Here is a 26,703-nt window from a genome sequence, read left to right on the forward strand (position 1 = left end):
TCTGTATTTATTTGAGATGGTTCGGCAATGTTGTTTTAAAATATTTCCTGTGATTCTAAACTCTGTAGTAAAAGTGTTGTTTGAGTATTGTCTTGTTTTTCTATTACTTATTATTAAATATATTTAAACCTTTTAATTGTGGATGGTTTGTTTAGAGATATTTAAGCTCAGAGTACGTCCATATGTATTTGGTGACACTGTTCAAGGCCACTCCAATAGCCTTGCTCTTGTTCACAATTACCATTTGGATAATAGTAACTTTGCACAGTAGGACTGGTCACCCTTTGTAAGGGCCTTAAGTAGCTAATAAGAAGGGACTGGTGGCAGTGATAACTACCTTATAGTCTGGGCAGAAGGAGGCATAGCTAGTAAACCTGTGCCAGCCTTCCCCAGGAATGTCTGTGCATTTGTATATAGAATCAAATCTCCGTGTGTGTGTGTTTCAGCTACTTGGGCAGGAACACGAAGGACTGGCTGGACAGAGAGGGTGCTGGAGGTTTTGGCTTGACTCCTTAGCTGAGATCTTAACCCTATAGCTGTACCAGTGGGGAGTCTTATTGGGTATCTAGAGAAAGAGGGAGAAACCAGCCCCCAGACTGACTATGATCTATATGTGCTCGAGGGAAATTGTACTTCGCTGTGTGTATACTTCTCATCCTCCCATTGTGTACGTCCCTCACTGGTGCTAGTAGTGAGAATTGAGGCTTCTTGATTACAGGGCTAGTGCAGGGGCGTCACAAAGCAAACGACCCTTTAACGACATCAGATGTTTCAGCTATATGGTAATTATGAATGTCTATGACTTTTTGTTTTCTTTTTACATCTCTTTATGGAAAATTTCAGGCCAATAAAGTCAAAAGCCACTAGCTGTGGGCATGCATGCTTCAGTCTTCTTATGGCATCAGCACAGCGTAAGTGGAGTGTTTGGCTATCCTTTAGAAACACAAGGTTGTCATGCCCAGCTATCCTTTAGAAACACAGGGTTGTCATGTCCAACTGAAATCCATAACCATTAGGGTGTCTGCAAAATATCCCAACCAACAAACTAAAACAATAAGTAAAAAGGTCACGAAGAAAAAACACAATCAGTAAAAAACAAAAGAAAACTTTAGCAAGGCTAGACTTTCCACTGTGTGATTCCAGTGCTTGTTTATAACATTTTTAACCATGTTAGTACATGCATTATAAGGTACAATAAAAACCTTATTCTACTAGTTGAATTAATTTTTCCGTTACTGTTATACTGCCCCTTCATCGAGGAGAATGGTTATTCATAGTGGATCTCTCCCTCAATTTTATTCCTATTAACTCCAATTCATTATAACCTCTCTTTAAAAACCTGTAATAAAGTCTTCCATCTGTTCCTTAAGCACTTCATCTTCTGTATTTAATCTAGCTATATGCAACATCTGACCCTAATCACATTATCAAATACATGCTTAGGGTGCATACTTGATCTATGCAAAGATATGTTTTTCTTTGCCTCCTTTATAAAGGCCTTAGTTTGCAGGTTACTAACCTGCGTCATTATATTAGTACCCAGAAAACTGATGTCATGTACAGAAACACATTTCTTAAAGCACAGGAATCCAACAGTATTCAGCAAATATTCAATGTATAAATCTCCACCCCAAACAAAAAATATCATCCATAAAATGTGTATAGAAGTAAATAAGATGTAGATATTCATTCATTTCTTCTCCGACACAGTCATAACTATATTAGCATATGTATTTGCCACAGGAGTTCTCATGGCTAAACCTTGTTTCTGTGGATACAATTTTCCATCAAACAGAAATACACTGACAAGCACCATTTCCAGGATGACAGCAACTGTTTTCGAATCTGGCCCTCTCCTTCTAAATAAGGTCAAAATCATTGCTCTTTTCTAAACTTTTCCAAAGCACTCTGTTACTAAATTTAAGTCTCCTGTTCTAAACTCATTCACCTACCAGAACTCAGATGATTTGCTGTATAGTATTAGCCCACTTACAAACTGGACTTTGTAACAGCACATAGCAGTTTTGACTGAATGGTATCAAATGACCAGCCTAAAAATTTCATAAAGCATTCTACACAAGTCAAAAAAATGATAACCCACATGATCAAAAGACCAGATCATAACTCTTTTTAGTACATGGAATAGATAAGACTCCATGCACTATTACAAAAGAAAATAAAAAAAAGTGATGTGTTTCACTGGCCTTGAAAGCCTGCATAGCAAGTAAGCAAAACGTCAGGGATAGTAAAAACTGTTTTAAATTTAAAAAAGCTACTTACAGACTAATGTCTATAAACTTGTGCGGACATAGGAAGAAAGATATTCAGGGGCCGATGTCCCTTCCCTTATACACACCTCTGAAAGTGCCATTACAGTCAGTTCTCATGCCACATTAGTGTTGTGTTACAGGTTTAAGTCCCCCCTCCCCCGATTTTGGAGCATAATCATGGCACTGCATGCACTACAATAATATTCAGATACTGGGGAAAGTACACGGTACCCTAGGAATGCAATATTTTACACACCATGCACATCCCCCTCATGCCTTATGGCATACACCCTCCTCCATGTCTTGATGTTTAAACACATAAAGATACCATGACTATGGTAGTTATTAAACAGGCCATCTCTTTTTGAAACATAGCTAAACTATGCGAAAATATGGCCCCTCAGGGAACTCAATTTGTATACGACTATACTCACATGTACGTATTTATTTTTTTACAATTGATTATGTTGAGGTTTGATAGAAACCCTCCACTGCAATCAAAATGTAAGAACTGTGTTGTGATCCCCCTAAAATTGACATTAGGTCACAATTATATTTGGAAGAAATATCAGCTTGCAGTGGGGAATATTACTTAAGGGTGGGGACTGTAATCTGATTTGCAATAGTGTAGTGAAGGGCAATAGTGTAGTGAAGGTGTATCACAGGGGCCAAGAAGGGGAAAAAAAAACAGGGTACATTTCTGAGGAAATACACAAGAAAGCTTGGTATGGAGAATGAAATCAGTAACAAGAACTCAGACAAATTTTTTTAATTATTATGGTACAAGAATTGGACAAGACTCGACAGAAGTATCTGATAGGAGCATCTGTATTTAATTTTGCTTTGACACACATCCAATAAAACCCAAGATAAAAATCCAGGATAATGACAAACTAAGGTACTGGCACTTTCCCACTTATCTATGGAATTTAAGGACTGAGAATTGGAAATTATTGAAGGGTTACGAGAGAAGACACACCTTTCTTCAGAAAAGATAGCTAGTCAGTAGGATAAATGAAACTGCCGTTTAAACATGGGAGACAAAAAATCAGTAGAATTTAGAGGGGTTGAAAAGGGTTAAATTATGGCAGAATAAGTGGCATCTCACAGAACAAGAGGATCACCTGCAAACCGCTAAAGGGAAAATAAGATAGTATTTGGATAATATTCAAAGTGTTTAGAAAGTTAAGCAACCATTTTGGATTTTTTTTCACAACAACTTTAGGGTTGCTGCCAAAATTAGGTAGCCTATTAAGAAAATCCTACAGAGGTTTTACAGATTTTTTGGAAATTGTACTACAATTTGTATAAAACAGAAATGTGGAAACTAAGAAAAGACACTTGGAAAGAGTATGGAAGACCTAAATAGGCCAAGGTGAGAAGGTTCAACTATTGATAGCTTAGACAGGAAAAGATTAGCTAAAATAGTTGTGTGTAAATCAACAGGAACAGAGTGGAAGGAATAAAGTGATAAAGATTTTGAAAGTTTTGCTTAACATTTTAAAGGGGAGGTGCCAGCATCTTGGAAGAAAGCTGTGGTAGCTGCATTACATCTAAAGAGAGAGTAAAGACCTTTCACACCCAGTTTCCCCAATGGATGCCTTTCAATGTTAAACCATGATCATAAGTATTTATGTCTATGCTTGTTAAAAGAATGACAAAGGCATTGCCAAAAATTGATAGATATGCATCAATGCGGTTGTATGGAGGGAAGGCAAACATTTGACAAACTTTACAGTACAACAGATGATCCAGAGGGAAGCAGAGAGAACAAAAAACTATTGCTGCTGTGTCTTTATGCAGAGAAAACATTCAATACAGTCAGCTGGGATTTTATGAGTAAGGCAATGGCAGCATTTGTGTTCTCTGACAGAATAATAGACAGCTCAAGGGCAAGAATTAAGGTAGGGGATTCCTCTCAGTCAAGCTGTGTTGGTACAGGGGAACAAGGAAAGGATGCCCGCTTTCCCCATCCTTGTTTGCTTTACACTTAGAGACATTAGAAAAAAAATAAAAGGACTCACAAATTTAAGGTGATAACTATTACAGTAATCAAGAAACGTTAACTTTATTCACAGATAAATCCAAAAAAGAAAGCAGTCTCAATCTCAAACCATTACAGAATATAAAACAAAATGAAGATAAAATTTAAATACAAGTCAGGCACATTTTATATCGTCCAGATGGGAAGTCATGGACCATAATGAATAAAGAATTTAAGGAATTTATTTGGGGGGAAAAGTACAAAAATTAAGTAAGATAAGTAGATCCTTCCCAAAGGACAAGGTAGTTTAGGATTACCAAACTTGAAGGGACATTTCAGAGCTACTCAATAAAAGCTCATATACATAAACACAAGTAAAAATGTTACTGAAGTGGAAAATGGAGTTTGAGAAGTAAGGAGAAAAGTAGAATTTTGGATACAGATCCTTAATAAAAATAAAAGACTATATATTCACAAAAGCAGCAGAAAGTATTCCAAGAATTAAGCCAACACAGGAATATAGAAAGAAGATTTTACCAACAGAGACAACAGCAAGTAAAGAAGAGGATGGAATTTAATGGAGAAAATTAGCAAAGGAACAAATGCATTAGGAGTAAATAACAGAAGGAATAGTAATTGAATGGGATGCGGCTGAGCATAAATTTGGACTTCAGGGTAGAGATTACCTTCCTTACCTGGGCCCAATAACAGAAAATAAGCAAATAGAAAAAGTGTTTTAGATTGTTTTGAGATTGCTGTTATAAAGGGATAATGTCTACTGCATATAAAATATTGTACAATGAAGAATCAGAGGAGGAAGTTCAAGACGGCGAGAGAGACACAGACTGGAAAGGCAATATACTAAAGAAACTATGGAAGGAAATCTGTACAGCTTCCACCTATGCAACACTGTCCAGAGTTTTATAGTTTTTTTTTTTTTTTTTTTGCTTGAAAGTGTTTGAGTAGATATTTTTATATCCCAAGCAGACGTCAAAGAATTTCTCTTCAGACAGACAGCACATGCTGGAGGTGTGATGGAGAGGTAACTGGGAAAAAATGGCAGATTTAAAAAATTCCCCTACAGAATGCTTTACAAGAAATGTTAGGGGAGAAACTGGTTGTAACAAAATAAATTTTGAGCTGGGATATAAGATTTCACTTGAATTGCCAGACATAGTAAAGCCTTACAAAAGTTTAATGCTATTTGCTGAACACACACACACACACACACACACACACACACACACACACACACACAGTTACTGGAACATGGAAATCAAAGTCTAAGCCAACTATAACTGAAGTTTTGAGCATTACAAAAGATAAAATGGGACCTTTAGGAAAGGAGCAAATCACATAATAAATGGAACTTGGGTGAACAATGCATACAGAACAGTATTCAGGAGAAAGAATGGAATTTAAAGGAAGACAGGAAGTGTGCAGTTTATGTAAAGGTAGAGTGAATGAAAATTGTTAAAACATACATTGTATACGATAAAAGAAATACTAGTACAGTTTGTTTTCTATTACTATGTATGTGCCCAAGTTACTTTTTTTTAAAAGTGTAACGTCTAATAAAAAAAAAAAATGCGAGGACTATGATCCACACCCCTTCACATGTAACGGTGAGATTGTACCACTGCAAGCATCGTTTTGTGCTACAACATACTCTGTCCCTTCTTCAAGGTGGGACAAGTTACATAACCGGGGAGGTGCTGCCACCCCAAATGGGGATCTCAGGGAACAGCTCCCCCTATGTGCTGCCTTATTTCTACTGCAGCTAGACAATGCAACATAAGTTCGAAACATACTGTGACGAAAGGAGATATGGCCAGCCTAGCTAGCTGAATTTTGTAAATAATTACATGTCATTGGTGAATATCAAAATGATTTATACAAGATGCTTGTGTTATAAATGTATTACAACTGTATGTCATGTGTAAATCAAACTGCTTGTACAGAAGCGGGTGTTGGAAAGGGTAATTGAGAAGTGCTGTTTGAAATGTAGCCACAGTGTGTTCTACTGGAAGAGAACAGAAATGTACATGCAGTATTGTAACTGTTTAAAATGTATATATTTTTCACAGTGGAAACTGGAATACAGGAGGTTAACTTCAGAAAAATAATTGAAATTAAAATTACTTTACGGCCAGGCCATAAAAGATGGTATCTTTCAGTTTTCAATACAGCAGAGAGATGTCTGTACTAGGAAACTTGCTGTATTGTCTTTAGGGTGGAGTAATTTCTAGTCTTGAAAGCGTGAAGGAATGCAATTGTTTTAGGACTTCCAGCATCTGCCAGAGATCTGATGAGAAGCCCTTGTCTGTATATTTTTTACAGATAGATGCTACATACTTGCCAGCTTCATCAATGGCTGTTTGGCCTGGGAAATAGGAGTCAGATGACAAGAAATTATGTCATTCTGCAAGCTATCCCAGTAGTAATATTTTAGATATTAATTTGAAAAGTCTCTTAAGACAGAGCATTCTGCATTTTGCCCTGGACCTGACAACTAGAAGATCCATTCACCACATCTGCCTTGCTCTGTTAGTAAGTTCTTAGGTTGTATCTAAGAGAATTACTACAATCAGAATATAGTGAAGCTTACATATTTTTCTTTATTTATTTGAGACTGTCCTGCAATGTTGTTTTAAATATTTCTTATTGTTTTGAACTCTGTTGTCACTGTGAATATACATTTAGTATTGCCTTGTTCTTTTATTATACACTATATTTAAACTTTTCTTTGTGGCTGACCTGTGTAGACATTTAAGTTTTGAGAGTACTTGCATATTTATTTGGTGACACTGTGTGGGTCACTCCTAACAGCCTTGCTCTTGGTCAAACTACCATTTGTATTAATATCAATATTGCACAGTAAAACTGGACACTCTTAAGTGTCTTAGCGTAGCTGATAAGGGCTTCTGGTGGCCGTGATAACTACCTTGTAGTCTGTAGAGAAGAGGGCATAGCTAGTAAACCTGTGCCAGCCTTTCCCAGGTGTGTGTGTGTGTGTTAAACAAATCTCCAAGAGTGTCTGTGTCAACTACTTGGGCAGGGACACAAAGCACTGGCTGGACAGAGAGAGAGTATTGAAGGACTTGGCTTGGAACCCTGGGTTAGGACTCAACTCTATAGCTGTGCCAGTGGGGAGTCTTATTGGGATCTGGATTAAGAGGGAGAAACCAGCCCCGGACTGACTGTCGTCTCTGTGTGCTCTTAAGGGAAACTGCACTCGATGCAGAGAGCTGCATCTAGAAATACTGATTGTATACTTGTCATCCTCCCAGTGAACGTTCCCCCACTTTTGCCAGTGGTGACGACTGAGGCTGCTTGATTACTGCTCCAGTGGTGGGGTGTCACACATACCACCACAAAAGTCTTGATTTTTTTAACAAAAATGCAGTAGGTGCACAACATTCTATGTAACAACTGGTAAGGGGACTTAATAACGAGCAACAATAACCATTTTGATTTTGTATAAGCAGCCCACAAGACGAACTTGGTTTTACCAACCATGGCTATTGGCCTAATGCTAATAAATTATAAGAAACAAACGTCACCCCAAGCATTTAGGAAGTACAACTGTTTGCACTCTACAAACCAAGTGGCAGCAACATGTATATACACATACAACACTTGTCCATACGCTGCAACAAGTAATTACACAACAACTATTGCAAGTTCAAATACTGTCAGATTTCGGTTTACTTCAGTGCTCCTTATAATTGCAATTTTTATGCATGTCTTGTTCTAAACCCAAAACATGTACTTGCCTTTCATTAAGAATATTCAAAGTATTCAGTGCATAAAAAGTACCTAAACTAAAATGTAAAGACATAAAATACAATTTAGAAAAAGACTAGCTACTGCATCTCCACAACACTGTCAAATACTGTTTTTTTTTTTTACATAGTAGTTTATAAGACATGAAAAAGCACCATATATGGAGAAAACTCTACTAACAAAAAGGTGTTAGTCGCAAAGAGATAGTCCGCCACAACATTAGTGTGTTACATAAGTCACTGCTCCTACAAATACTTTTACAAAGAAAGCAAAACAAAATACAAACAATTGGACCAGCTAATAATGGGACCCTCAACTCACAACTTATCTTCTCAACAACCAAATGCCCAAATTCAGGGTCAGTTTTACATATTAAGTTTAAATTGACAGACTTTACATAAACATGCATCTTCTGACGCATAAGAGGTATGGAATTTTTGCTATCTGGCATTACTAACTGGTTGTAATCCTGAGTTACCACAAAAGCAAAACTTTGAGAAAGGAGATCAGAAATATGAAGCAAACCAAGGACAGTTGTGGAGATTCTCAACAGCTACTTCTGCATTTTCCACTTCACGAAGCACAAAACATGTTCGTGAGGATAATATACACCACACTACAACTTTTGTGGAACGGCACAGCAAGGCAAACATTCTGAAAACATGCTTCATTAGGTTACAACGTCACAGTACAAATACAGAACGTGGACATTTCGCTTTGCTACAGCAATTCAACAGCAAAAACCACTGACAGACAGCATGCATGACAGCTGCCAAGAGTCACGCTACAAACTAAAGCACAACAGGACTAAGGTGCAAAGGCTCAATAATAAGAATAGCCATGATATAGCCATGCAATGCTACAGAAAAGTATAAATGCACAGCACTACCTCTGGACAAGAATACGACATTCAAATAGAAAAATACACACTTGGAACTACTTACAATTTGTAAACACAGCAGCACATGATACGTTGAAGGCTCTGTATCACAACATAAATGCATGCATGCAATCTTTAATAAAATCAGCATTAACAAAATTATAAACTTACCATCACCCGGGGGCCTGGGATAGCGAAGGTAGGACATTCCTCCTTGATGGGGTGCTAATCAATAAACGAGAAACATTCACCCAAATCTTCTGGGAAATACTCGTCAGATGATTCTGTGCCACCTGGGTCGTCCTATGGCTCCCTCCATCACATCACCTCCAGCAGTGCACATCATAGCTCTCAACCTTCCATCTCCAAAATGAGGAAAACACGTCTTCATAATGTGAAACAAATGGCCAAAATGTGGAACACATACTAATGGCTTACCAACAACTTCAACTAGGAAGGTCACAGGATGGTTAAAATTATAAAGAAGATCCTTTAATGAATTAATATGATTAATTTCTATTTTCCATAGATTTCACTTAAAAAAATTCCTAACACTGAATGTGTGACAGACCCTTTCAGTGTGGAACTTTGAGGAACTTCGTGGAACATGAACTTTTTAAGACCCCAAACTCGTAATGAGGTACACTTGAGAGGTATGGTGCACACTAATAGATTATACCCTGTGGGTTAACAGCAGATCAGCTGCTGAGCATACGATCCATTTCATCATGATATTTACAAATTTTGTGCTCATGCCCATTTTTCTTAATGCTGGCCTTAGCTTGGCAGTACTGACACTTTAGACACTTGATCCGTATGCGGCACTGTTTCGGTGTCCGATCAAAATCCATCTCCCCAAGACGGCAAAGCTACACACATCTCAGTACACATGACTGCTCCAAAAGTTACCATCCAGGGCCAACTGCGCGACAGCTTATCCCCATATATCCATCCAGGTCATACCATAAAAAACCCATGGGTACTTACGTATTATTGCAACCAGATTTTTCACACTCGCATACTTCCTAATGTTTCACAGACAAGATGGGTGGGAACCTAAACAGGGTTTATTAAAGTCTTAACTACTATTCTTGCCGATTGTTTTTCACATGTGAACAGGCAGAATGGCTGATTTCCTGTTCCCATGGTGCATCCTTTCCTGACATCTAAACAGGCCTGCTGCTTACCAATGTTAGAATTCCTGAAACTCACCATGGACTACTGGCCCATTTTAAATGTCATTACATGTACAGACTGTAATGTCTGTTTTTTACTTTTGTTACATTTGTGTGTAGGGTTACCACCTGTCCCATTTTGCGAGGTACAGTCCCTCTTTGGGCAGTTGTGTCCTGCAAAAAAATTGAAAAAATAGCAAATGTCCTGAGATTTTAGGATAAAAATATCTCCTATATTTTATGTAATAGTTGCATAAAACAGTTATTCTGTATCTGAAACACCTAAATGCTATAAGAAACAGAATAAGCAACTAAAATGCTACAAGAATAAGCTTTTATTTAGGCAAAACACCAGTGAAGTTCTGCCCTTTGTACTGGCCATGGGTATGTTTCGCCCTGCAAAATGTGACATTTGTAATGTCCCACTTTGGGCATTTGAAAAGGTGGCAACCCTATTTGTGTGCGAATCACTGACCATTTGCAGCACCTGCTGGCAGTACTGTAACTGGGTGCTGTGAGTAAACTTCACATTTACTGAAGTGTGTGTGCGGAGGAAGCGGGATAAAGTTATAAACTCCCTGGTCACAGGAGTAAGGCAGGGGAGAAAAGCAGCAGTCCCTGAGAAATCAATGTTCCCTTGCTGACTACTTTTAGCAAGCACCTTTACTTCGGATGCCTACTGGCCATGAACAGTCAGACCGTGTATTATGCATTACATTATCTTCGGAGCGCTTGCAATCAGCAAGGGAGCGCTGAGGCATTGCAGAGTTCACAGCAAAAGTGAGACACGCCAGGCAGGAGTCGAAAAATTGGCAGTTATTCCTCTCCCTGCCTCCTAACCTGCGTGACACAGTAAAACTGACTTGCATAGATGCAGCCCTTTCCAGGTTAATAAACCTTTTCTGTCGGAAACATTAGGAATCATGCGAGTGGGAAAAATCTGGTTGCGATAATACGCAAGTACGAACCCACGTGTATTGGTAAGCATCTGTGCCCCTAGGGTAACGCAATATCTAACCAATCCTAAAGTTATATTAAACTAACAAGCCTGCATTTTAATGTGCATTACCTAAAGAACGGTGCCCGTTGACTGGGTCCAGCTAGTATACACATACACTTTGGGAGTTTGGTGTGTGCCGTGCCCGTAAGCACCATTCGAACAGCCGAGGTGCTCGGCGATTGTACTTCAAACTATGCTGCACAGGGAAATACGGGAGGAAACAACTCCAACAGAGTAATGCAGCCAAACTGCTGCCACATGACATCATTCCTGACCACTATCAACACGCATCTGCGTGACCCAATCTCGAGACTGGGAAGCAAGACTATCTTCTTTGTAAAGAAAAAAGTAATGCTATTTCGAAAGAATGGGTTTCTAACTGCTAGTGGAATAGATCAGTGTACTGCTGTAGTACATCACAGCAATTTATCATACACAGAGTTTCAGAAATGGTCACCGTCTGAATCGGATTTACTAAGGCTCGTGGGGCGTTTTAAAGCTGTATAGTTTACCTAAATTTAAGTTGGTATGTCAACAAAAGCATTTTTCAATAAAATGAGTACAACGAAAAATAAAACACTGCGCCAACAATACAGAGTTAATCTCTATTTAACTGATTAAATTATCTACCTTCTTTACGCACGCAGAAGAGTGTTACTGCGAGAGACAGCAATGCTACCAACAAACCAGTTGTCACTATTTTATTGCCCCAAGCCATCCCAAAAGTACTGTCTTGGAGTCCGACCAACATTTACCGGAATGTCCCTTACCTATACTGTTTATCAATCCAGTTAGACTCTTCAGTTTTCTAAAGAGAATCATGAGAAACTTAAACGAAAAAATTCAGAGTGAAACTAAGCGCGGAACATTACACTGACAGCCTTTGCACTACGTTTATGTTGTTACTGTTGCATTGTGGGATTAGTGGTCTGATGTTAACTTCCAACTGCTGAGTTTTCTACTTATGTTAATAGACTAATATTTAAATTCCGGTTTTTGCAGATAGGTTATGTGAAGTGGGAAAACAAATGACATGTCTAGTAGTCATAACTCACACCTGTCCAGACTTTTACATATTGCATACCTTTCAGTAGTCCAGAATTATTTTACAATGTCAAAATTAGTGCTTCTTATCTTTGGTCTGTTCCTCATAAAAATGTGTAGTTTTCTGATAAATTATTGAAGTCTCTAGTCTAAATAATGACAATCAACTGAGTTTCATACTTCATATCCTTCAGCAAATGCATGCTAATGCAAAGCACGCTATAACAGCAGCTTTTCTTTAGATTTATAAGACCAGTAATTTTATGTCCCTGACTTCGGACCTGTGTCCAAAATTGTTATACTAAGTTCTTGTACTAAACCAAATGTCAGATGTTTTGAAGAGGGACGCACAAAAGATTTTAAGAACACCCTAATCTACTAAATACCAAGAGGGACAGGCAAGGTATGTCACATGCTTAGTATTTCAAAATTCTTATACTAAAAAATAAGGGAGAATGTTCAAATTTTTGCCACATCGTTTTGGCCCGTTCCTCAAAACATTTCTGATTTTCTGGCTTCCCATGGTAATTGTAGTCACTAAGTGATGACAGGCATTTTAATTTTAGACTTCACATCCCTTTGAAAATGCATGCTAACAACCAATCTGCTATTCTAGCAACTTTCTAAGTTTATAAGAACAATATTTAAAATCTTTCCATGATTTTGGCTCTGTCTCCCCCCACATTATTTTTGTTTTTTCTAGAAAAATGTTAAGAGGTTGAGGAGTGCAGTGCGCTGGTGGCAAAGTTATAGAATGATAGTAATTAAAATGTTAATTGTATATCTCATTTTCTGTTTTCAATAAGTACAGTTTACCATATATATATTTATATATATATATATATAATTGTAGTATGCATCTAATTTATCTGTTTTCATACTTGTGCCTTTGAGTTTTAACTCCAACTTTCCTTGGTCTGCTGTAAACAAAACCAGTCATATGCATAGCCGGCCTTAGGCATAGGCCAACTAGGCACCCGCCTAGAGCGCCGCTCTAGCAGGGGCGCTTTTCCAGTATTTATTTGGTGCAGGTAGACCGGAACCAGTGGTGGTGCAGCGTTAGCGTTGTCGCCTCACAGCAAGAGGTTCTCCCGTTCGATTCTCGGCTGGAGCGCCTTATGTGTGGAGTCTGCATGTCCTCCCCACAGTCGAGTGGCGTTCAAAAGACATGAGTGAATGAGCGTGCCTTCGTTGAAGGTTGGGCATCGAGCTGGCACCTCGGCACCGTAAAAATCTACTGCCAATCATTAGTGGACCGGAGTTCTGCTGTGGTGACCCCTAACCGGGAAAAGCCGAAAGAAGAACAACAACATTTGGTGCAGGTAGACCAGGATGGGGGCACCGGGTGGTGTGGGGGGTGTCGTGGAGCTCTTTTGCCTAGGTCACCAGTTGACCTAAGGCCGCTCCTAGTCAAACGGAAGGGTGGAAGGTGGTTACCCATCCCCAACTGTTAGTGTACACAGTTGGTACTGTTGAAGAGTACCAATCGTTCCCTACAAAGCTGCGTCTCTACTGTCCCTGATTTTTGCTCAAAACCTTTTCTGCTCTATCCTTCCTAATACTGATTTTTAGAGAAAAGTGGTGGGTTACACTTAATAAGGGATATAATTATTAGAGTGGTAGATTTATTTTACTTCAAGAAGTGAACATTGATTCATTTTTTTTTCTTATTTTGTCAACTTCTCAAGTTAATAGTACTAATATTTTAAAAAGTGACACTGATTTGGGGCATTCGTTCTTGATTATTTCTTAATTTGTCCCTGATTTTGGAGGTAAGAGATTGACAGTTATGCTTGTAACTGTCCCTGATTTTGAAGAATGTCTTTGATTTTGTCCCATATTTTTCCCTGTCCCTCATAAAATTTTTATTTTTTTATTAAACCACAGTAGATTACATTCAGTCAGTAATGACAGACTTTAGAGTTTCATACATTTTCTTCTTTTGAGAAATATATTTTGATGCAAAATCTGTTTATCACTCATCCCTCTCTAGTACAGATGACGAACAGGCAGGGTAGTTCATTTATATGTTTTATTATATAGGTTCATAGGTTCATAGATGTGTGTTAGGCTAATGGCCCTGGGGCCTTTACAAGCCTAGTCATAGGATTACCCTGACATAGTGCCACCCGACCTTAGTTCCCAGTGCCTCTGTTGAGTAGAGCCACTGGAGTTATCCCCGAGGTGAATTTTCTGTTTCCCATCCACTCATTAAGATTTCTCTTGAAGAGGGTCAGCGAGGTGCTCTGCTTGACATGTATGGGAAGTCTGTTCCATAGCATGGGCAGTCTCTGGGATATGAACCTGTCCCTCCGGTATGTTCTGTTAATTGTGGTAATGAGGTAGAGGTCTCTGGAGTGTGTGGTGCAGAGGGATTAGAATTTCTTTAGATGTAGCATTTCTAACAGAGCTTAATCAGACATGGCTTTGTAAATCAAGCAGAGATCGCCTCTAAGTAGGCGATATGATAAAGAGAATAGTTGGAGTTTTTTGAGTCTGTCCATATAGGACAAGTGTTTAAGGCATATTATCCTCTTTGTGAGGTACTTTTGCGGCGTCTGCAGTTGTTATAGGTGTCTAGTGAGGTACATGCCAAATGGGGCATTGTACTCGATGATTGGCCTAATGAGGGAAGAGAATAGGGAGACGATGACCTCTTTCTTCCTGGATGCAAAACCCTTAGTAATGAGATCTGCCACATAGAAGGACTTTCTGACCACAGTGGCAATGTGGTGATCAAAAGAGAGGTTACTGTCAATCTGTGTTCCCAGATCTCTTATAACGCCTTCAGTGTTCAGTGGACTACCATCAATGTTGTAATTCATGGAAACTGGGTTTTTCCCAAAGGGGATGAAGACACATTTTTTGGCATTGAGCTTATGCCATGGTTCTGACACCAATCGTTGGTCTCATTGAGGCCATTCTGTAGGATGTCAACACCACTTGGTGAGTTAATAATAGCTCCCAACTTGCAATTGTCTGTGAACTTTGTCAGCCAGAGTCCCTTCGTGTTGACCTAGACTTCAGAGAAGTAGATTCCAAACAGGAGAGGACCCAGGACCGAACCCTGTGGGACTCCACTCATGACTGGTCAGCAGTCTGACTTGGAATCAGCTACTTTCACACTGTGGGTTCTATCTGTGAGCCAGTTTCCAATCCACCTAGTGATATAGAGGTTGATGACTAGCTTAGTGAGTTTTTCTATGATTCCTGAGTGGGGAATGGTATCAAAGGCCTTGACCAGATCACAGTAGGCTGTATGAACCACCTTGCCTTCATCTACAGCTCTGGTGACTGACTCAAATAAGTCAACCAACTTGAGCAGGCATGATCTACCCTACACAAAACCAAACTGTGTGGGATCCAGAGTTTGGAGATTCCCTATATCCTTGTTTATTAGGTCCATAATAATGCATTCCATAGCTTTGCATATCAGACTCATCAGGCTAATGGGGCGATAGTTCCCAGGGTCTGTAGTCGCTCCTCCTTTGTGGAGAGGGATGGCTGTAGCAGTACGCCATTCGGTAGGGACAAAACCTGAGGTGAGGCTGTGATTGAACAGGGCACACAGGTAAGGTGCCAGTTCACTCTGTAGTTCATGTAGAACACAACCAGGGATATTGTCAAATCCCATAGAAGCTGTATTTCTGGCCTTGGACTGTGCTGTTTTAACCTGTGCAGCAGTAATACTGGGTGCCTGGCAATCTACTGGTATTGTGATTGGTCCTTTGGGGGGGGTAAAGTTGGCACTGAATCTGTCGGCCAGTATTCTGGCAATATCTGTTGGCTTGGTATAGGAGGTACCATTGTGCAGTAGCTCAGAGCAAATCTGGGTATTGCTGTGGAGATTCTTTACATAACTATGAAAGGCCTTGTGGTTGTCTTTACTATCTGCTGCAATTCTGTTTTCATAGCTAGCTTTAGAGGATTTGATGAGGAATCTCAACTTTTTGTTGAGGCTAATAAGGGAGTTTTTACAGTCTTGGGACTTCACCTTATTCCTCATCAGTTTCCTCCTTCTGTTGTAGAGTTTGTTTATGGCAGGGGACCACCAGATTGGCTTCGTTTTTTTGGAGGAGAGCATCTTGGTTCTATTGGGTATGGCGAGAGCCATGCATTTGTGTACGTGTTCATTTGCATGGGTGGCATGAAGTTAGCCACCTCTGTTTTTAGGAACCCAAAGTTGGCTTTGGAGAAGTTTTTCATGGTGGTTACCTTTGGGGGGGGGTTCCAAGGTGATTAGTTTGTGGTCGGATCTAACCAAGGAGGAGCTGACTATTGGTGTAGAACAACAGTCGCCCATGTTAGTAATGACAAGGTCAAGGATGTTGCTACCTCTAGTGGGGGTAAGACCGAGCTGATCCAGGGTATTGAAATTAATGAACTCCAGGAAACGTTGGGCAAGTGTGTTGGTACATGAGTAGTTTACCCAGTTAATGAAGGAGTAGTTGAAGTCGCCTAGTAAGAGAGTGTTAGGTTGGACCTTAATATTCTCCAGGGTGCTTAGGAACATGGAGTTCGAGTCTTGGGACATGGTTGGGGACCTATAGCAGGCTACGAACTGAATCGCTGTCTTACCCAATGTTAGCTGCACCTGAAGTATCTCTGATGTGTTATGTTGGGCTACCAGTCTGGAGGTGTGCGCATCCTTTATGAATATTGTCTTTAGAGCATCAGTCCAAGTTCTGGGGCCGAAAGGTGTGGCATGAGTTATAGCCTGGTAGTGCAGGGGTGCTTTCTGCTGCTTTGAACCAGGTCTCTGTTACAGCACAAATGTCGATGTTCTCAGTTTTAAGGAGTGCTTCTAGCGAGTGCATTTTGAGATTTAGACTTCTAGCATTGAGCAGCATGACCCTCAGAGTGCATTTGTTTGTAGCTGTTACAATGGTAATTTGGTCTTTGGAACACTGCCTAAAAAAAGGCACTATAGAGGTTGCAGGAACCTTGGCCAGTATCCAGAAGCCCAGAGGTGACAGATGCAGTCCATCTCTGGCAAAGCATCGAGGTCTGTCAGTCATGTCATCCCAGGCAGACAGATTATGGATCCCCTTAAAATGACACCAGAAACTTAGCCACTTGTTGAAATCAATCATTTTCTGCTTGTACTGTGGTATCCTTCTTAGTGATTGTAGGATGCTTCTCAGAGCTGGGGTCATACCAACCTGGGCTACATAATCCGAGAGCTCCTCCATGTCTCTTTTCATGTAGTCGAGGGAGGTATGTCTCAGGTCATTCACACCCACATGTACAATGACAGAGTCATATTTGTACCTGTTGTTGAGGGACCTGAGTGCTTGTGTCTTGTGGTGGATCCTGGCAGCTGACTGTTACTTTCTCCTTATTCAATCTAGTGAGTGGGACATCAGTGTGCCTCACTGTCAAGTCACCTATGATTAGTGTGTTGGGCATGCTGTTTTGCCTTAGGGGCTTTGGTTGAGTGGCACACTGTTTACAAGAGTTATGTGTCCCGTGATTAGCATTGCATTGTGGTGGTCGAGTGCATTTCTGCCTTGGAGGTCTCTGCTGCTTGGGTAGATTTTTATTGAGAGCCTCCATGATGGTGGATGTGTGGTTTGTGTTTTTATGTGAAGGCATTGCTGGTGTGTGTTCTGGATGGCTATGTGTTCCATGTGGTGTGGTGCAAGTGTTGACCTTCTCCTCTTGACCAGCTATTCCAGTCTTGGCTGGAGAGTGCGTGGCTTCCAGTTTGGATATATAAGTGCATCTCTCGCAAGTCTAAGTGTTGGAAGGTAAGAGGAGAGGGTTGTCGGTGTACATGAGGCAGTTGCTACATTACCTTAGGAAGCCCAAGTTCACCAGGTTAATAGGAGAAAGCACAGGGAACTGACCTTTAAACATGCCTGGAGGGGTGGGCATTGATAAGTACTGGATCTGTTTCCTTGTAGAACGTTTAGTTCTGGTAGCATGTTTGTGTGCTGCAATAATTGCTACATGTCTGGTAAAGTGCAAGACTAATAAGCTAGTATAAGTGCAGGAGAGGAGAGAATTAGTAGATCTAAGGGAAAAATTGAAGAGCAGACTCTGGCACTGCTCAGAAGCTTACAAACAGTCCTGGATACAGCATGTCTGCTCTTAAAATTTTCCCTTAGATCTGGCACCACTCAAAAGCTTCCAAATAGTCCTGGATACAGCAAGTATGTATCTGGACTAAACTAGTTACAGGAAAGGTGGAAAAACAAGGGTAAATGTGGGCTTTTAAACCGGAAAGTTGAGAGAGATAGAAACACTGTCCAAACGGCCAATAAACTACAATTTCTGGGCCAGGAACTACTCCTCTTGTGGTAGATAGGCTACCTAGTACTTACCACTCCCATTGATAAGCTAGAAGGCTTCCCTCCAACACAGAAAGTCTTGCGGGGGGCTCAGAAGCTTACAAACAGTCCTGGATACAGCCTATCTGTATCTGGACTATGGAAAGGAAGAAATAAGTACAAATGTGGGCTTTTAAATCAGGAAGTTCAGAGAGCTGGAAAAACTGCCCAAGTGGCCAATAACTACAATTTCTGGGCCAGAAACCACTCCTTATGTGGTAGATAGGTTACCTAGTACTTACCACTCCCACCAATAAGCTACCAGGCTTCCCTCCAACACAGACAGCCAGGAAAGAGGGGAAACAAGTGCAAATGAGGGCTTTTAAATTAGAAAGTTGAGAGAGAATGAAAAACTGCCCAAATGGCCAATAACTACAAGCTCTGGGCCAGAAACCACTCCTTATATGGTAGATAGGTTACCTAGTGCTTACCATTCTCACTGATAAGCTAGCAGGCTTCCCTCCAACACAGACAGGCTTGGGGGGCTCAGAAGCAGGATAGAGCAAATCTGTATCTGGACTAGACTAGTTACAGGAAAGAAGGGAAACAAGCTTAGAATATTTTTTGTAAAGTGGAAAAGCAGAAAGATGTAACAGAAGATAATTCAAGGTTAAGAATCTAAGTGGGTTGGCCTTCCCAAATGTTCTCTCACTATTACAGCTACTAGCAGTAGCCACTTAATGAAAGTTTTAAACAGACAAAGGAGCAGACACAGAAACACATCAGGATGGATAGCAGCATAACAAAATATAAACAAACTGATTAACTGACAAACTACATAGACATACATACTTACATCTCAACAGCTTACTACAAAATGTCAGTCAAGCCCACAGGTGCTCAGTATTTATAAACTTGTGCAAGCCCATGGAAAGCTTCTTAAAGGCATACATACATATTGAGCTATGTCCTCCCTCTTAAATAGATTGCCCTTAATGAAATGACATTAGAATAAGACATGTAATAATATAGACATTAGAAACAAACACAATGTTCATGTTCAAGTCATCGTGTATCTGTAACATGGTCCGGAAATGCGACCCGATCTACTGATATAGTAATCAGAACTGGGTTTAGCAACAGGGACAGTCTTTGGTGAGCAATTTGTATCAGGAATTTCAGGATTCATCTCAGGAACAGGGATATTTACTGGAACATTTTCTGGAATAGAAACACTGGGCAACGCAGTCTGAGATAAAGAGTCTTTTTCACAGGCTAAATGCTGCGGTACAGGCCCAGATACCGGCATCAAATGTTTCCAATTCCACCTAAACTCTACTCTTTGTGATTTCACAATGTACAATCTCTGCTCTGGGCAAATACCTTTCATGACTCCAATCCGATCATAACCTTTGCATTCTCACTGTCTCTCCTTCACATAATGGATTGAGCGGTTTGCTGGACTTGTCATAATAAGACTTTTGGGCTACGAGCTTATTTAACAAATGTGCTTTCACTGATCTGTTATTCTTAACACTTGGAACCAATAAACTACTGTTGACTGGTAAGGTAGTTCTGGCTTGTCTCAACAAAGTCTGTGGGCAGGTGAACCAAGATGTTTATCATGAGGAACATTTCTGAGATTCAAGAGACTCAGGAAAACATCACTATGATCTCATTTTGACTTCTCTAGTAACTGTTTCACACTTTGAACTGCATGTTCTGCCAAACCATTTGACTGCAGGTACTCAAGACTACTCGTAACATGGATAAAGTCCCACTCTTTGGAGAATCTTTAGAATTGCTGGCTTGTAAACTGTGTAGCATTGTCTGAAATAACTTTGTGCACACTACCATGGACTGCAAAATGATGCTTCATCTTAGTAATGACAGTACTGGATGCTAGATTAGGAAGTACGTCAATCTCAAACCAATTGGAATAAGAGTCTACTAACACCAAGTAATATTGACCATTCCATTTGAAAATGTCAGTGGCTACTGTCGACCGAGGTAGTTAAGGAATCTAGTTTGGTGAAGTGGTTCTTTCTGTTGATGAGCCTTTGTACTATTATGTAAAAAACAAGAAGAAAGTGCTCTCAATATCTTGTGACATAAAAGGCCAAAATACTAGTCTTCTCGCCCTTCTTTTGGTAGAAGCAGTTCCTGGGTGGCCATGATGCAAGGTAGTAATATACTTACGTTGTAAGGACTTTGGAACAATCACTTTTGGACTTTTCATGACAACACCATTGTCAAACAATATCTCATCTCTGTAAGGAAAATAAGGACATAGTTCTTGAGATAAACTAGATTACTTTGATGGCCATCCTCAATTGAGAAAGTGGTTGAGCTTCTGAAGAATTGGATCTGTGGCTTTATGACTTCTAAGGTCATAAAGATGTGTGGAAGAAAAATTTCTCACTTTCATGACTTCAGAATCAAGTTGCTCATTCTCATGCTGTTCGTTCATATTTCTGGGTGATCTGGATAATGTATCAGCAAGATAAAGAAGTTTGCCTTTTGTGTAGATAAGACTGAAATTATACTTTTGCAATTTCAACATCATGCATTGCAATCTAGGTGGAGAGGTATGCATAGGCTTTCTGAAAATAGTGACTAGAGGTTGGTGATCAGTTTCGATGTGGATAGTAAGTCGAACATAAATATAATCATGTAACTTCGAACATGCAAACACAATTGCCAAAAGTTCTTTCTCTATCTGAACATACTGCATTTCAGTTTGGGTTAGATTTCTGGATGCATAGGCAACAGGGTGACCCTCTTGAAGAATGACTGCACCAAGACCAAATTTCAAATCATCACAGGAAAGAGTAACTGGTTTGTGAATATCATAGTATCTAAGAGCTGGTGGACTGGCAATTCTCTGTTTCAGGACATCAAATGCTCTCTGGTGTTGTTCCAGCCATGACCAGGATACATCTTTACGCACCAACACTCTGAGCAGCACAGCCCTCCACAATAACAAATTAGATGCATGGCATTTTCGCTCTAGATAGCATTCGCTGTTTACAGCTTTCGAGGATAAAATATAGACCTGAATATTTTCTACTATAATAGCACAAGGATACCCAGAAAAAAATTTGCTCCATTGTATGCTGAAAGACTTCACTGGCAGAATTTATCCCAAGTGGCATTCTCAAAAATCTGTACCTGCAAAAAGGAGTACTGATTTCTTGTAAAGCAGAATTTGCCAAAATGAACTCTTTGCATCCAATACAGAAAAAAACAATGGCATTTGGATTCAGAGCTGCAACCTCTTCAACTATGCATATTGGCTGATGAGTTTTTTCAGTGCTTTGTTGAAATCTTGTAGATCAATACATATTCTGATATCATCTGAGCTTTTCTTATGATTACCACCATGGAAGATACCAATTCAGTTGTTTCTTCAGCTGGACAAATCACACCTTGTTGCACCACATTGTCTAGCTCAGCTGTGACTCTGTTTTGCATAGCTACTGGAACTTTCCGGGCTGACCTGACAACTGGGCTGACCTCTGGGTCTAACTTCATGGAGTTCACAACTGGAAGCTTGCCTAATTTGTCTTTGAAAAGATCAGCATAGATTGAGAAAATATACTGGGCAAAATTAGAACAGTGGTCTTTTAAGATAACTTGATGGACTTCCTTATTAAATGAAAGCAGTCCCATCTTCAAACTGTCTATGAGCCCTAATAATGACTGTATGTGCCTTTTGATCACATAAAATAAAAAGTCGTAGCTTCTCCAAGCAGAATAAGAAGCATCACTGAGCCTTCAGTTTGAATCTCTTCACCATCATAAGCAACAAGCTTTGCACATTTTGCCAAATCAAGTTTCTCACCAGCACATACTCTAGCAAATGTTTCTGCAGACATAACGTTGCACTTTTGAAGCTATGTCAACTTTGAGCTCTTTGGGTTTTCCATTTATCCGAATAGTACAAAATATTTCATTCTTTGCCCATAAATCTACTGCATTGACTGTTTCATGAAGCACTGATACATCATCAACATAAAAAGTAGGGTCACAGCTTTCTAATTGATGGACTTATCTCTTTGAATGTTCTCTTTTAATAAAAGAATGCCCCTTATTTATTTACAAAACCTTTTGAAATGATTCCACTTATTGTATTTGTAATATTGCTGACCAAAAGCTAAACATTTTTCTCTTGTAGGCTCATGATTTCCACCACAGTTACGACAGTTGAATATGAAACTGGGTGGAGGCTTATTCTTTGAGTTTGCTGACTCATTCTTATACTTCTCTGAGACTGTGTGTACTCTGGAATTAGCTAGAAAGCTGTGGGGCTTCCCATGGAGTGTTACAGAGGTCACAGTTCTGCCATGTGCTTGTGCCTGTTTTTTTTAACTAAATGCTGCATAATATCAACATTGACCTTAAAAGTTACTGAAAGCATGCATCTCTCATTTGTAAGCATATTTGTGTGCTTTTCTGTAAGCGTGTATATCTGACAAATCTCAATGGCCTTATTCAAAGTTAAATCACTGTCATGAAGCAAAATCTTTCTCACAGCATCATCTTTAATACCACACACAAGTCTGTCTTTTATCAAGTTATTCCTTAAATCACCAAATCTGCACATTTTAGCTTTGAGAAACAAAGCTGTTATATATGCTGCAAACGTTTCACCAGGCTTTTGATCCCTCATGTAAAATAAGTGCCTTTCCATTGTAATATTCATTTGGTGGTTACACATTTCTCTAAACTTAACTTTCAAGCACTCGGGGTCTTCCCATTACACAGCCAGTACAGCTATGTTAAATTTTATAATGGCAGAAGTGACCAGACAGACAACGTACTACTATATCCGTTATTATTTATTGTATCAGTACAAAATCTTGCCAAGCAGTTACTGTCAGAGTTATTTAAATTCTATTATAACATAGCTAGAATAAAAGTCTTTGCTTCTAAACAAACAGGATCAATGTACACTCAATCAATACATCTCTAAAGAAGAGAAAACAATGTACAGCTTATATACTCTTTTCAAAGCAGCAGATTGTTGTTTTTCAATGTCCTTGCAGTTTGCATGACTGATTTCTGTTACATGTCCTTCTTTGGTTATTTTTCATTTCTGTATCGGAAGACTTTATGAAAAGTCCCTGTTGAACAACTTCCTTATTATAACAGGATGCCATTTACAGTTATGTTTAGCACACAATAGATCAAACTAGACTAAAAACATATTTACAGTAAAGCTAAACTAAGCATGTTTCATTTTTGCAGGTGTCTGACATTTAGCTGTTTGCTTCAGTTCTGTATTTTATGCTTGCTTAAGCAATTATCTATTTTTAACTTCTGCTAGTCAGCCTTGCAGTTTCTGCTTTTTTAGAAAGACACATTTATTTCAAACCTTGCATTTAAAATATAAGAACAAGCATTATTTCAAAACCTTGTATTAATAAGAACATACTTTCATAACTGCTTTGGGGAAAATATTTAATGTTACATAATATCTATCAATTTCCCCTTTTTATTTTAATTAAGCTAAAGAAAAAATGCAATTTACAGAAGAATACGATCCTCTGTTCTTTGAGCCCTTTGGTCCACTGCACTTAATACCATTTCTTCATTGCTGACGACAGTTACTTGATTAACAGTTCTGTTAAGACAAATTTTAACACACATACAAATTGTCATAGATACAAAAATAATGACAATAAAACCAATCAATGCTATGATTATAGTACACCACCAACCCTGAAAACAGTCCGCTTAACTAATTGGACCACTTTGTACTCCATGTTTTCCTGGATTTTAAGGAAACCTCGGCAATTCTCTCGAAATGTCGATGTATGGATTCTGATTTATCGGGAATGTATGTACACATTCTGTTTTGATTAAATCACATACCCCCCCCTTTGGCTAGCAAGCAAGTAATCCAAAGCCATTTTGTTTTGTAGGACCATTGTCCTCATTGCTAATTCTACCATCTCTTCTGTTATGTCTGAAATAGCTGGATAAGTTGCATTTGCTAAAACTTCCATCAGCTTTGCAACTTTCCATAATTCCCATATTGCCTTAGCAGCAATATACCGGGGAAAGATCCCAGCTCCTGAAATAACACCATCTCCTATGTCCCACTGTTTAAAGTCATCTCCTATTTTGGAAAAAACTATCAGGAACCTCCCTTTTTCCACTGATTTCTAACAATGTCTTCTGTTAATGTGTGAGTAATACTCATCATTGGGACCACATACTCTGTGTAACAGGATCCTTGCCATCCTATCGGTAGCCATTTGTAAGCATTCTTCCCACATATGAAAAAGAATCTTTCTGCCAGAATTGTAACATTCTCTTGGTTTATTAAATTAGCTGCGACCTCACTCTTAAAAAAGTCTTTCATCCCTTCCTTAAAAGAAATGTTATGTGTTAACTCCCATACTGTTTTTATTTTATCAGCTTCTCCATGATACTCAAGCTTGTCATGTGACCAAAGTTGGTGTAAAGTAATAGAATAGTTACAATTACTAATTCCAACCCTGACCATTCCTTTACCGTTCCTTTCTTTTGAAAACAAAGTATCCCTTTTCCTGCTTCCATCAACTGTAAATGTTCCTTTATGGCTGATTGTTTTACAATTCTTTTTTTATAAGATCCTTTAAACATAAAACCCGTATCTGTCACATTTATAGGGACTGCATGTAATGGCATTTTCCCTCTGTAAGGAATGTGGCTACAAACCCAACAATTTGATTTATTATATACCTTTGCAAACAAATTTTGCATGGCCAAAAATGTATTGAAATCAGGTACTCAGTCATGATGTCCCTGTTCTCATGATCTAGAACATAATCCAAATATTAAGAACACAGCAACACTTTATTTCATTAAGTGCTTTTCATCTTGCTAGTAGCAAGACGTCTTCAGATCACATGAGATTACACATAAACTGTATTTGAATCCTATGATTAGGACCAATTATTCAATAGCCTGTATTTTAAAACTAAAGAGTCTTTTAAGATAATTTACTTGTTAAATTTATATATATAAAAAGTTTTTTTAAAAAAAACTTTTTAGATTTTTAAACAATATGTAGGAGTTTAAAGCATTCCTTTATTGTCCAATTTTGTAGTTATATAACTAGTCCAGTTTATTTTACATTAAGTGCTGTTTGGTAATTGATTGTTTATTTTAGTGAGTGTATTTAAGATGTTTGTTTATATATATATGTTCTAAGTTTATAGTCACTAGTAGATCAATTCAACAAATCTATTGCATTTAATTCAAGCTATATAGTATACATTATTATGGTGTTTTTATTGTATTTTAGGACAAGTTTACAACGTTAATTAATTAATTAATTAATTAATTAATTAATTAATTAATGTAGTTGATTGGTGTGATGTATTGATTAGAGGTTGAGAGCATTAGTCCTAATCATAGGATTCGAATATAGTTTATGTGTAATCTCATGTGATCTGAAGAAGTCTTGCTACTAGCGAGACGAAAAGCGCTTAATGAAATAAAGTGTTGCTGTGTTCTTAACACTTGGATTGTGTTCTTAAATATTTGGACTGCTTTTGGACTGTTTTGGGGACTGTCCGTTATTTTGGTTTGTTTCTTAGTTTATTTTTGTTGCCATTTTCTGAGCCTGTTCTCGTGATCTGTTATATTGGATGATCTCTTCCCATTTTTTCTTCACAGCCTTTTTATTTACCTTTTGTTTCATATGTACATTTCTTTTTTGATTTATCTTTACCTGGTTTACAACTTCTCTAATTTTATTTACTATTTTACTTGGCCTCAGCCATTGACCATCTGTATATAAATTTTCACGATTTTACATTTGAATTGCCTTATACTCTTTTTATATATATATATATATATATATATATATATATATATAAAACATACCAAATATAGAATATTAATACCATGTGTGTTGTTATAATGCACACCCAGAGCTTGCATTTCCATACGTAAGGTCTAGTTTTCTCCGTCTCCTCTGGCTGCCTTCCAACTGGCTTTGTCGGCATCTAGAAACAAATTTAAATAGACTGTTACTTTTCTAACACTGTTTTTGCTTTTATTAGTTTACACTGATCTCTATGAACCAACATGGTGTGCTGCTTTTGTTTAGATGTCCCCTGTTTCCTAGGGTTAATCTTTTCCTTGGTTTTCCTTTATACCCTGTACACCAATGGTCTTATTTGTTCTGTCATCTTGTAGGGACCATGCCAATTACTGTCCCATGGTCCTTCTTTCAGGAAATCTTTTATAAGTACTTCATCTCCTCACTGTAATTTCATTTCTGTGGGAAGCGCT

The 26,703-nt window shown here is 38.7% G+C and overlaps 1 protein-coding gene across 2 annotated transcripts in view; it reads right to left on the reverse strand.

Annotated features, from left to right (window-relative positions):
• Positions 1-12,002, reverse strand: part of NAXD (NAD(P)HX dehydratase) — an 870,139-nt gene extending 858,137 nt beyond the window's left edge. Inside the window, exon 1 of one of the 2 annotated variants that reach the window (XM_044072663.1) lies at positions 11,866-12,002. In XM_044072663.1, coding sequence (XP_043928598.1) covers positions 11,866-11,917 — 52 coding nt within the window. In that variant the 5' untranslated portion in view covers positions 11,918-12,002. Of the gene's footprint in view, positions 1-11,725 lie in introns of both variants that reach the window. The other variant, XM_044072662.1, reaches the window with a different exon arrangement.
• Between the last annotated feature and the right edge of the window lie 14,701 nt (positions 12,003-26,703).

The sequence above is a fragment of the Protopterus annectens genome, chromosome 5.part0, assembly GCF_019279795.1.
Source record: "Protopterus annectens isolate FY-2018-M chromosome 5.part0, PAN1.0, whole genome shotgun sequence".
NCBI classification, from domain to species: Eukaryota; Metazoa; Chordata; order Ceratodontiformes; family Protopteridae; genus Protopterus; species Protopterus annectens.